This window comes from Schistosoma mansoni, chromosome 1 (assembly GCF_000237925.1).
Source record: "Schistosoma mansoni strain Puerto Rico chromosome 1, complete genome".
Taxonomy (NCBI): Eukaryota; Metazoa; Platyhelminthes; class Trematoda; order Strigeidida; family Schistosomatidae; genus Schistosoma; species Schistosoma mansoni.
The window spans coordinates 4,355,199-4,368,048 of NC_031495.1; the positions used below are offsets into that span (position 1 = coordinate 4,355,199).

General features: G+C 32.6%; 1 protein-coding gene across 1 annotated transcript in view; it reads right to left on the minus strand.

Moving 5' to 3' along the window:
- Smp_163240 (putative T-box transcription factor tbx2) overlaps window positions 1–12,850 on the minus strand; it is a gene marked incomplete at both ends in the record, with an annotated part of 54,634 nt that overhangs the window by 16,989 nt on the left and 24,795 nt on the right. The window contains 2 exons of the mRNA XM_018793036.1: window positions 3,278–3,427; window positions 4,993–5,260. Coding sequence (XP_018647589.1) covers window positions 3,278–3,427; window positions 4,993–5,260 — 418 coding nt within the window. The remainder of the gene's footprint in view (window positions 1–3,277; window positions 3,428–4,992; window positions 5,261–12,850) is intronic.

Genomic DNA, 12,850 nt, shown 5'->3' on the forward strand with positions numbered 1-12,850 from the left:
GAGAAAGGTAACTGGAATAGATAATAATAATTATGATTATGATTGTTATCATCATCATATGATCATCTAAGATACGGGTTATTTGAAATGAATGAATACATTTTACAATGATAATATGAACGATATGTCAATGGATATTTATGTGTCTACATGTATGTTGGTGGTGAGTAGTGGATATATACACGTGTATAGGTGTGTATGTGTGTGTGTGTATGTATACAGCAAAAGTAAACGTCTTGAAAAAAATTTTTCACATTTTTAATGGATTCAATTCTTATCTTTTTTTTAAACGAAAAATATGTGAATAAACAAGTATAGTTGAGATCATGAGTCAATTGAAGTTAGACCATTATGGAAAATCTGGAAACACTGGACGGTCAACTAGTTCTATTGTGGGACTCCTCAGTAGTGCGCTTAGTTTAATACCTTTTTTCGTATTCTTCAGTCAGTCAGTCAGATATAATCTAGGACCAGGCACATTTATGCATCGGTCCAAGTTGCCACACTTCATTAACACAATAAGATGAATACCGGATTCATAGAAGTAGTTAATTTAGCGATGACAATATATAAAAGATAGGTTGTATATAAGGATATATCACAGGAAGAAAGAAAGATATGAAGCAATTTTAATCTCAAGGTTTAAGAAAGGATAAACAGTGTATACACCTACGCCATTGTGATCGATTCTGAGTCATGTCACCTAAAGTCTCCAACTATTGGTTACGATAGTCACGCGGACCGCAACCAACTAGTCTGCATCTACCAACGTGGCTCAGACTAGAAGTTAGTGACTTCAAGCACTGATGCCACGTTTTGGTTTGGCCGCCCCTAACTTTCTTTCAACCATCCCCAATACTAGTCAGCATTGCGCGTCGTGGTAATCGGTTTTCAGGCATACGTAACACATGGCCCAACCATCTCAGTCGATGCAGATTCATCACCTCATCCACTGATTTACCATCATTCCCTAATACCCTGTATCTAACCTCACTATTACTAACCCGGTGATGCCAGCAGATGCGAGCAATATTTCTAAGGCATCTGTGGTCAAATACTAGTAACTTACGAGTATATTCTACTCTTAATGGCCATGTTTCACAGCCGCGAAGTAGAACAGAGCGAACTGATGCGCAGTATATTCGTCCCTTAATTGATAGATGGATATCTCGTCTTCGCCATAGGTGATGTAAGTTGGCAAAAGCCAAACGAGAATTTTGAATCCGTACTGAGATTTCATGATTGTTACCATTTTCTTGGTTAGATGATTTAATCATGGAGCTTTCATTATTCTACTGGATAATTTTAATCAGCATAAATTTTTGATTAAAGTGAGAAATTACAATTTTGTCAATTATGATTGATTGATTGATTGAATGATCGATTTTGATCTTGATTAGTTATTGTTAACTAATATCTTATTATTATCTTTTGATGAAATTTGATTATTTTTCTCATTTAACTTGATTATTGATCTGATATTTGTATTTGATCTGATTAATTCATTAATAAACTAGATCTTTTCCGATAGAAGTATCCGAATAACTCATTTCTATCTGAAGTTTATGCTGATATTGTTATTCAGAAGGACGATGAAAGCTTCACGATTAAATCATTAACATTAGAGAAAGCAACTTCACTAAAATTATTCACTTTAGCTATAAATTTTCTCCATTATATGAAAAAATCGATATCAGTTTTTTAAAAAGTATTGAAATTCGATTATAACTACATCATATTGGACAAATAGATAAGACATTTCAGCTATTACCAGGCATAGGTAATCAGTTGCGAATTGAATAGCCTAGTGATAATGTTCGTAATTGTACAATGAGTTGGCACATGTTCGAATATCATTGAAAGCATTAGGTATTTCAAGTCCTAATCATCATGAAACTTAAATAAAAAAAGGATTTTTCCGTTATAAGCAAAGATGGATAGTGGCTAGCAGTGGAATCCAGTTTGACACGCGTTTCAACCTATTTGGGACTCATCAGCTGGATGTACCTGCATCTCAGAGTTGATGTTCACTCTGGGACTCAAGCCCAGTACCCTCGCCTCGAACTCCATCGCGTTATCCACTCGGCCACTGAGTCCTGATAGCCACTTGCTTGTGAGATGGGGTGAAGTTAAAATTCACTTAATATTGTTTGTTTGAATCTTCCCATTGATGTTTAGGACTGCAACTGGTCAGTCTCTAATTGGCATATGTGCATACTGTGCGTATTGCCTCGATATAGCCTTAATTCACATGCATTATAAGCAAAGATGGGTAGTGGCTAGTAATGGAATACAGTTTGACGCTCGTTTCAACCTATTTGGGGCTCGTCAGCTGGATGTACCTGTATCTCAGAGTTGATGTTCACTCTGGCACTCGAACCCAGTATCTTTCGCTTCAAACGCCATCGCGTTATCCACTCAGTTACTGAGTTCTGATAGCCACTTGCTTGTGTAATTTTCTGAAGTTTAAATTCACTTAGTATTGTTTGTTTGAATCTTCCCATTGATGTTTAGGACTGCAACTGATGAACTATTTACACGAATATGCTATAAAATTATTCATACATGGTTTTTGTATTGTGTAGGTTATTAGTGGTTAAAATTACCCATAAACGGAAATGGAATTTTCGTTCAAATATCTAATTCAATAAGTTTTGATTTTTCTGGGTTCCATTTCATCATGTGGGATCGTGGATACGCAATACTGAGGAGTCCCATGATAGAACGAAACGATCATCCAGTACTTTTAAATTTTCAATGGTAGTCTGACATTGGTCAATTCATTATCTCAATCAAAACTCAACAACCTTATCAGCCCTACATTTGTAGTGATTAAGTGCCCAAAAAATAGAAATTGTTTAATGCAAACATAAAAATCCGTTTTGACTTCAATATTGACAACCATAATTTAAGTTGATCAATATAATACACTCAGTACTAAAGGACTGGATAAATATGACCTTGATCGGTGACCAACTCAGTGATCAACCAGATGTAGAAGCTCAGTCATGGACTAAATAACTACATGTCAGTTCTCAGAGTGTGAAACTAGATGACTTGAATTTGAATCTGTTTCAGGGTATGAGCCCCCTCCCACTGAAAACAATAATCGGTACACTTTGCTAATAAGTATCAACCAACGCGTAACTTGTTTCAAAGGCTTCATATTAACCACCTCCATCCACCTATACAATTCAACATGCATTTCTCAAGTTTCAGTTCTATCGACTGTTAACGACACTTAACTACGAGGAAACGTTTAAACAATTAAACTTACTCGTTCATTCTGGTAAGCGGTTACAGCGATGAATTCAGTTTCATCGAAGATAAATGTAACAAAATTGGACATATTCATTTTATTTAGATGATCTGCGCGAACAATATGAAATCTTGGTATATATTTATGCATTGAATTGAGTACAGCTTGCTGAAATATTGGAAAAATTCAAAACAATATTTGTCCATTATTTGGAAAAAGTTTTCATATATTCCATTTCTTTTATAAATAAAATCAACAGATATGAAGTCAGACATGGAAACCATTAGATTCCCACTTAGGGGTCTTGAGGTTAAGTGTTTGCGTGAAAGACTGAAGGTCCTTAATTCAACTGCTGAATGCGGGATCGTGAATGGACATTGCTGTGGAGTCCCAGACAAGGATGAAATGCCTGGTTTCTCATGATTATATGGTAAGGATCAATTCGTGACATTAAATTGTATGTTGTATATTGAAACATTGAAAATCAGAATAACACTTAAACACTTGGTTTCGAAGTTATTAGTTTAGATCTGAAGATAAACCTTCAACATTTTAGCATTAATATTCAAGGTGAGTGTCGCTTTACTTTGAAATTATCAACCAGTGTCATGGTTGAAGGTCAAATAATAGATATATGAACATTAGGGATTGTAAGGGACAGTCAGTTGAAATTGGCTACTAACAATGGTTGTGGTATAAGTCAAATCTAGAAAAAGAACACGTTCATTCATTTATTCTCTCACTTTCTACAATTCAAGCTTGACTTTTCAAATTTATCTTGAATACATCAGGGATATTTTTAAAATTCACCCTTTCAAAACTTAATATAAGCTCAGTGGTCTTAAGATTGAGTTACCTGAATATACAGGAAAAATCAGAGTTGAATAGCAAATAATGGGATTATATCACAGTGTTAATCTCAGTACTCTAATGCAGGTACATATAGCTGACTAGTTCTCAATAAACTGAAATGCAAGATATGAACTCCATTGTTAGCTACTATCCAAAATATAACTATAACTTTGTTCTTGGAAAACATATGTTGTATATAATACTGATGTTGTCAGATATAAGTAGTCTGTAACACCAATTGAAAGTGGAATGCATATCAGTGGAAGATTGAGAAGATTCAATGGAAGAGAACAGAAACGGAAATAGAAAGCAGTTGTAATAACAATAGGATTGAAAAAGAATCATGAAGCATGTAAAGGACGATTGAAGGAAGATCTACAAATAATGTATTTAATATATGGTTTTCATATTTTACGAAAGCACTCTGTATTTTTGAATTAAACAATAGACTGATTCTCCCAATCCGAGTTTACATTCATTACACAAATGTTTAACAAAATAAGTCTTTGGGGGGGGGCGAGACTATAATTTATTGACGAACCTATAAGATTTAGGATAACAGGTCTTGGATTTTGGCGCGAAATTCATTCATCTATTAGGCTAAATAGAGTTTTGGCAGTTTAGCTTATATCAGTTTGTGATGAAAACCCTAAATCTAATTCCTAACTCTAACCATCAACTGTAAATCATAATCCTTATTCTTCACACTGGTTTATAACTCTCATTTAGATCAAGCAAGTAGGTGAACATTCTCAAGGTCACGTTAGTGTCGCTCAGATGTCGTCCATAAATTACAGTCTCACCCAAAGCAGATTCAGGAAGAGCAGTAGTTGTGATTACATAAGCTAAAAAATATTAATAATAAAATAACCCAAACTTACAAATGATTGTCTTTCAGCTACATTATTAGTTAATTTTAATTTATGAAATGAAATTGGTTTATGCATCCATTCTTCACCAGTTGTTGGAGAATCTGGATGTATATATGGTTTACGACATGGTTCTGGATCAGCTTTACCTGCAATTGTCCATTTACCATTTTGAAATTTATATCGATGTTCATCACGTGATACAATATCTAATAACATAATATATTTTGCATTTCTATCTAATCCAGTAACACGTACTTTGAATGATGGAAACATTCGACTAAATATAAAAGAGATAAAAAAAACAAATTATTAGAGATTAAAAAGAGATATCAGAAGGGTTTTGTGAAGATTTAGTATTTTCATAGTTGAAAGCGCAAGTCAATTGAAGCTAGACCAACATGGAAAACGTGGAAGCACTGGACGGCCGTTCCGTCCTATTATGGGAATAAAGACAGTGAATGGTTGCTCAACTTCGTGAATCAGTTGAAGTTAGGCATTAACACCGTTGTATGCCGGTCAGCTCAGTGGTCTATCGGTTAAATGCTCTGGCGCGAGACTGGTGGGTGCTGGGTTCGAATCTCGCTCGCGAGGTGGGATCGTGGATGCGCACTGTTGAGGAGTCCCACAATAGAACGAAACGGCCGTCCAGTGATTCCAGGTTTTCCATGATGGTCTATCTTCAATTGACTCATGATTTCAACGATATATAATTACTTTGAATCTCCACAGAACCCCCCCCCTACTGATAAATATCTTATTTACACAATATAATAGTTACTACTACCATTCAGACAAGTTTATCATTTATTATTTACTTGAATGAATAAAGTTCATAAGATAGTTGTCGGTCATTGATATAAGTGATAAAAAACAACATTTATATAACACGTGTAGACAGAATAAATTAATCTATCTATATAAAACCCCTATGTATATGTATATATATACTGGGATAAATGGCACTTTATTTACACTTTCATCTTGTTTGTCTGAAAATTAAAAAAAAAATTCACTTCAAACTTATCACTTTAGTCAAACTATATTATCTCCATGTATATTCGTAATTTCTAATATAGACAGGCATCGATTTGTAACTAAGGTATCATAGTAACTAATTCTTCTATGCATATATAACACATGTAATAGAATGACAAAATCAAAAATGCAGATCATAAATTACTATTTTGATGATAATCATAATTGTATATATGTTACCCTATGTATATACCTAGTTTACTATGTTATTACATATCAAATACAAATGGTGTATTTATAGTAATAGTAATACTAATAATAGTAATAATGATAACAAAACACCGGTAACATGGTAACATGAAAAGAAGTGTGATATAAATGTATACAGATGTATATCGTGTACCATAATTCAAACTTTTCTAAGTATAATCCTTAAGAGTGTTTTTTATGTACCTGCTTCAGTTTGGGCACCTGGATAGTATCACAGGTCTCATACAAATTAAATGAGAATGGTTTGGCGCATATATATATATATATATATATATATATATCTGGTGCCCCCTTTGTACCTATAGTTATGTGTTTAAATAAATAAATAAATAAGATTTTTTGTGTACTTTACAAGATTTATTTATATCATAATGAAAGTAGGTAATAAACCATATTGTTATGATTATACATTCAGTATGTTTCGTATGTTTGTAATCATGTATCCTTTTTGGATTAGTAACATATTCACACTTAAATATACAACACTGTTTTATTATTTTTTTTTTGAAAGTTAACCATAGCAACTATTCACTTAGTATTGTTTGTTTGAATCTTCCCATCAATGTGTTAGGACTGCAACTGGTCAGTCTCTAATTCGCATATGTGCATACTGTGCGTATTGCCTCGATATAGCCTTAATTCACATGCATTATAAGCAAAGATAGATAGTAGCTAACAATGAAATCCAGTTTGACGCTCGTTTCAACCTATTTGGGACTCGTTAGCTGGATGTACCTGTATCTCAGAGTTGATGTTCACAACAACTACTATTTATGATCAGGTATTATACATTTTTTGATATGATCTATACAAGAGTTTTAAAAAATAAAAAAAAATGCCTGTGGCATTTTTTGAGTGTTGACTATTGCTGATTTTTTCGCATGTACTTTAATTATAATACAAAGAATGACCAGTAATTGACAGTTATTACCATTGATTGATTTAGTTTTTGGATGAATAAGTTAAGTAGATTGACAAGAACATAAGAGAAGTGTGAAACACATAGCAATTAATGATACATTCAACTTATTGTTAACGTTATAGTTATGAACACAAACATACATAAGAGGCGCCAATTTGAAATTGAACTAATCATTGTTATGAATTGATAAGTAATTTTATTAAAATAATGAATCGATCTTATCACAATTAATTGATCACTGGGTGATAATCAATGTCATGCGTATCAAATCCTTCTTAGTGCTGATCGAATGCTATCGATCAAGTTGCAATGTGGCCACTAGTCAAGGACTTGACACGCATGGCATTGATCATCACCCAATGATCAATTAATTGTGATTACATCTCAGTCCTACAGGAGGTCGGTCACGACCCGAGTAGCTAAACGGTAACGTCTCTGATTGTGAAGCTGAGTGATACGGGATCGAATCCGTCAGGGAGCACCAGTTCCCTCAAGATTACAGGTACACCTTGCTGACGAGTGCCAAGTAGCACGAAACCCGTGTCCAGAGTTCCCTGTTGACCACCTCCAACCACCATCTTATCACACACATTCAGTTCTAATTAGGAATTATGTATCAATACTTATAAACAACCTAGTAATGGATCAAATTGAAATAAACTTCAGTTCTTGGAGTAAGGAGTTTAAACTTTAAACCGCTGACATATGCATGTGATATATAAATGACATAATTCAATGTTAAAGGTTTCTTTACATTCCTTGTAGACACTATGTAAGAATGATAAAGGAATTTCTATGAATTGAATGCTCAAGTCCATTTTGAAGTTACTAGACATGATAAGATAATAAATATTGTCTATCAGTTAATATGATAAAGGTCAATAAATCACATGGTGTTAAAGATTAATGTAATTAGATAATCATTGATAAAGTCAGTATATAAGAAGAAAACAAAGCTTCTGTATTTGACCAATTGTGATGTAGGTCACTAGTAGAATATCATTTCAAGAAGAATCTAGAAGTCAACACAATGAAATGATACATTGGTTTTACATTATCGATTTAATTCTGATTAATGAAGGTTATGAAATTAAACTATTCAACTTTGTCTATCATTTTATAATTACAGACTAATGTCAAATTGTCACATTATTATCACAAGGGGGTTTTGTGGAGATTTTAGTAATTTTATATAGTTAAGATCATGAGTCATTTGAAGCTAGACCACCATGGAACATCTCAAAGCACTGGACGGCCAACTCGTCCTATTATGGGGCTCCTCAACAGTGTGCACCCACTATCCCGCCTCACGAGATTCGAACCCAGGACCTACCAATCTCGCGCCAGAGCACTTAACCGATAGACCACTGAGCTGGCCGGCATCCAACGGTGTTGATGTCTAACTTCACTGCTGAGAAGTCCCACAATAGGACGAAACGGCCTTGAAGCAGTGCTTCCAGGTTTTCCACGGTGGTCTAGCTTCAATTGACTTATGATTTCAACTATATATAAAAATAGATTAGTTTTGATGAATATAACTGAATCCATCTAATGTATGAACATTCAGTTGGAAATATCTACCGACTGACAAAACTGCCTTCACATTACTATTTCTGACAATTTTATTATTGAAACTAATTATGTTTTTTTTTGAAAAATGAAAGTGGCGCCTAAAATAATCAATTTTAAAAAAAAGTTCTTCTCTCAAATATCCATATAGAAAAAAATTTTCACTTCACCACAGGAGTGTTGATACTCAAATGCACACACACACACAAAATCACAAACAGATGATACACATATATAATGAAGCACAAATTCTCTAATATTAATATAGAGATAAAGTATCATTCAATTATATATTTAGGTACCTGTCCTATATTGTTTTCACTTACATACATATTAAATTGTTGATATTACATTATATAAAATGAACTTTAAAGCAATTAGTCCCTTTGATGAATTTCGATAATGTAATAAGAAGACGAAGATTATCAGAACTATGTGATATATTAGCGTAATACATTTCGAACAATTTGATCACATATATACTTGTTAAGAACATTCGTGGATTGGTTGAAGTTAGACATTAACACCGTTGTATGCCGGCCAGCTCAGTGGTCTATCGATTAAGTGCTCTGACGTGAGACTGGTAGGTCGTAGGTTGGAATCTCGCGAGGTGGGATCGTGGATGCGCACTGATGAGGAGTCCCACAATAGGACAAAACGTCAGTCCAGTGCTTCCAAGTTTTCGATGGTGGTCTAGCTTCAATTGACTCATGATTTCAACTATGAAAAATACTGAAATCTCCACAAAATCCCTTCTGATTATAATCTAGTAATAATAATCAGTCAGCTACAACGTAGGATGGGGCACATCTATGCATCAATCCAACTTGCCATACCTTATTAGCACAACAAGATGATATGATATTCATTTTTCTTCCACATTAATTGAACTGTACACATGATTGTAACATGAATGAATATAATTTAGGACCAGGCACACATCTATGTATCGGTCCAAGTTGCCATACCTCATAAGCACAACAAGATGATATGATATTCATTTTTCTTCCGCATTCATTGAATTGTACATATGATGATTGTAACATGAATGAATATAGAATGAAAATAACTTTGTCCTTCCTTTCTAGTTGCTATATACATCTATACACTTATATAGTTCATACCATTTAGTAAACCACAATAGTTTATATTTAATAAAACTTGTTAAATGAAAATAGAATTCTCAACGGTTTGTTTTTTTTGTAAATTTGGTTTATATACATTCAGACAGACATATACCTATATGTATACCCATAGAGAGACTTATGGAAATAGATTGTTGAATGTGTTTTTAACAAACACCTACATAGTTAATTGTATCTAGAGGATTAAAACTTTATTATACTTTTTCATATCCATGTATGTTCACCTGTTCGTTTATTCTATGTATTTCTCAGTGTAATTGTATGTATCTATTGTTGACACGTGTTTAAGTTTTCTCGTTTACTCTTTTTTTCTTTTCCTCTCTTTTCACTTCTCAAAATGAAATGAAAAATAAAAAAAAAGAAAAGAAAAGTTACATAGAGAATCTATAAAAATAAACTGTGTTCTACCCCCCCCCATCTCACACATAAACCAGTTAAATATGCATACACATACAAACACACATACACACATACATCTAAGAGTGATCATAAGTAGTAATCATAATAATAATAATAACTATGTATAGGAGTCATAGTGATAAAAATTATTCATTCATAAATGGCGCCTAAATGGTCTAGTTGCAAAAGACATTCCTATTAACAGTAACAATAGTCATAATCATAATAAAAACTTGTCACAATTGTTTGGGCGCCAAAATTTAAAAGTTAAAATATAATTATCATAGTAATTAAGACTGTCTATTATCTATGTAGAAATACATTTTACACCCTTATTAGTAGTAGTAATAGTAGTAGTATTGTTACTATTCATTAATTTCCTTTTATGCATCATTTTCACAGACAACTTGACATGAACACATTAATATACACTTATAATCACTTATATATAAATATTCAATATATAGATACATACCTTACTTATTCTGAATTCAATATTTAACCGACATATCCATACAATACAGATATATATACTACTTATAGATGATATGATTCTCAATGTATATATATATATACTTTACTATATGTGAATAATCTTCATTTAAATCCGAAAGAAAAACTAGTTTCCACTATGTACTTCTTCTTGGTTCCATTCAACAGAAATGACTTCTTCTTCTTCTTCTTGGTTTCTTTCTCTATTTTGACTTCTCTTTATATCTGAATATGAATCGAGTGTAATATTTTAAATATATACATTGGTTATTACCCCTTCATTCCTTATATACAGATATACAGACACACATACATACACACATGTACACAGACGTATATATATGTAATGTATACACGTAATGATAATTATTTGTAAAAACGTCATGTTCATTGTTTATTTTATTTTTTTTATTTTTAGAGGGAAACTATTTTTCAAAACTAAAACAAAAAAAAATACTCAAGAGATATGGTCCTTTTTTTTCTTTACTTAGTCAATAATTCATGTATAGACTTTATGGTAAAATGATAATGAGGTTGTTGACATTGTTGTTGATGATGATGTTGATGACGGTGATAACATCTAAATCATTCATTCATTATTTCTTTCAAAAAGGTGGAGTATTTTAGTCACAGGTTTTCATTTATTTATTTACTTATTTATTCACTTGATATAGGGGTACCAGCTTGATTGAAATAAATATCCTTAAGATTAAATGCATACATAATGATGATTTCGCCATTATATATATATATACCCCTGTAATCTACCATGTAGTGTTTACATTTCCATGCTTAAATATAGATATATCCTTTATGGAGTGTTGATTAAATCAGAATAAACTGTGTACTATAAAACTATTTATTCTATTAGAAGAAATTCGATACACACACATACTTAACAATGAATTTCCCACATTGTTTTAATAAAATTTTCAATCTTCATTTTAATAACCATTTAAAAGTGATTTTGATTTAAGAAACTGATAATAAATGTAGGGCTAGTGAAGTGACACTGAGCCTTAGCCAAATCATCTGGCAGTTAGATTACTGAATAGTTCATCGATCCCTGTTAAGGTCAAGGATAAACAGTGCGCTTCAATTAATTGTACGCCATGGACTAGCTAATGCAGTGGTGGTCGCAAATTCTTCATTGTACCTACTTTTAGTAATAACGTCTTTTATGTTATATGGTCTTCAAAGCAGTCATAGTACGTTGATACGACGAAGGGCTAATGTATGTTAGGTGATGACCGTAAGGAGTGACTTTGAAGTTAGTTGTTGGTCTACGTTAGTGATCTACAAAACTAAGAATTAAATGAGGAATAGAAGAGAAATGTTATGTTTACCTGATTTATAGTGTGAATTCATGACTTCATCACTGAGTTTAAACTGATGACCTAATTTTATGGCAAACATAATGATATCAAACCTAGAATAATTGAAATTCATGATGACAAACTTTCATTTGAAGTTATTCAATGTACAATGGTATGTAAATCCTTCATTTGACACATAGTTAATTTTGTAAATCACTGTTTCAAGTCAAAAAAAATCCATAAGAAGTACAACCGAAAAAAAATAATAATCAAGTATTTACTGTATCTTTTGTTATAAGCTAAACATAATATTTAAAAAAGTTATATTCTTATCAATGGGAAGATTCAAACAAACAATACTATGTGAATTCAAACTTCACCCCATTGCATAAGAAAGTGGCTATCAGGACTCAGTAGCTGAGTGGATAACGTGATGACGTTTGAAGCGAACGGTACTGCGTTAGAGTCATAGAGTGAACATCAACTCTGTGATGTAGGTAAATCCAGTTGACGAGTCCCAGATAGGGTGGTCTTAAACATCAATAGGAAGATTCAAACAAACAATATAAAATGAATTTAATCATTGATTTTTTTCAACCACAAACTAAATGATATTATAAATGTTCAATGTTAGGTCCTAATTCAATATTTTAAAACTATCATAATCTTTTCAATAACCGATTCTTATACATTAGACTTTAATAATAAACAGTTATAGTATTGAAATTAGCTTACAGTACAACATAAATAACTCCACCTGTAGCCCCTTCATGGGCTAC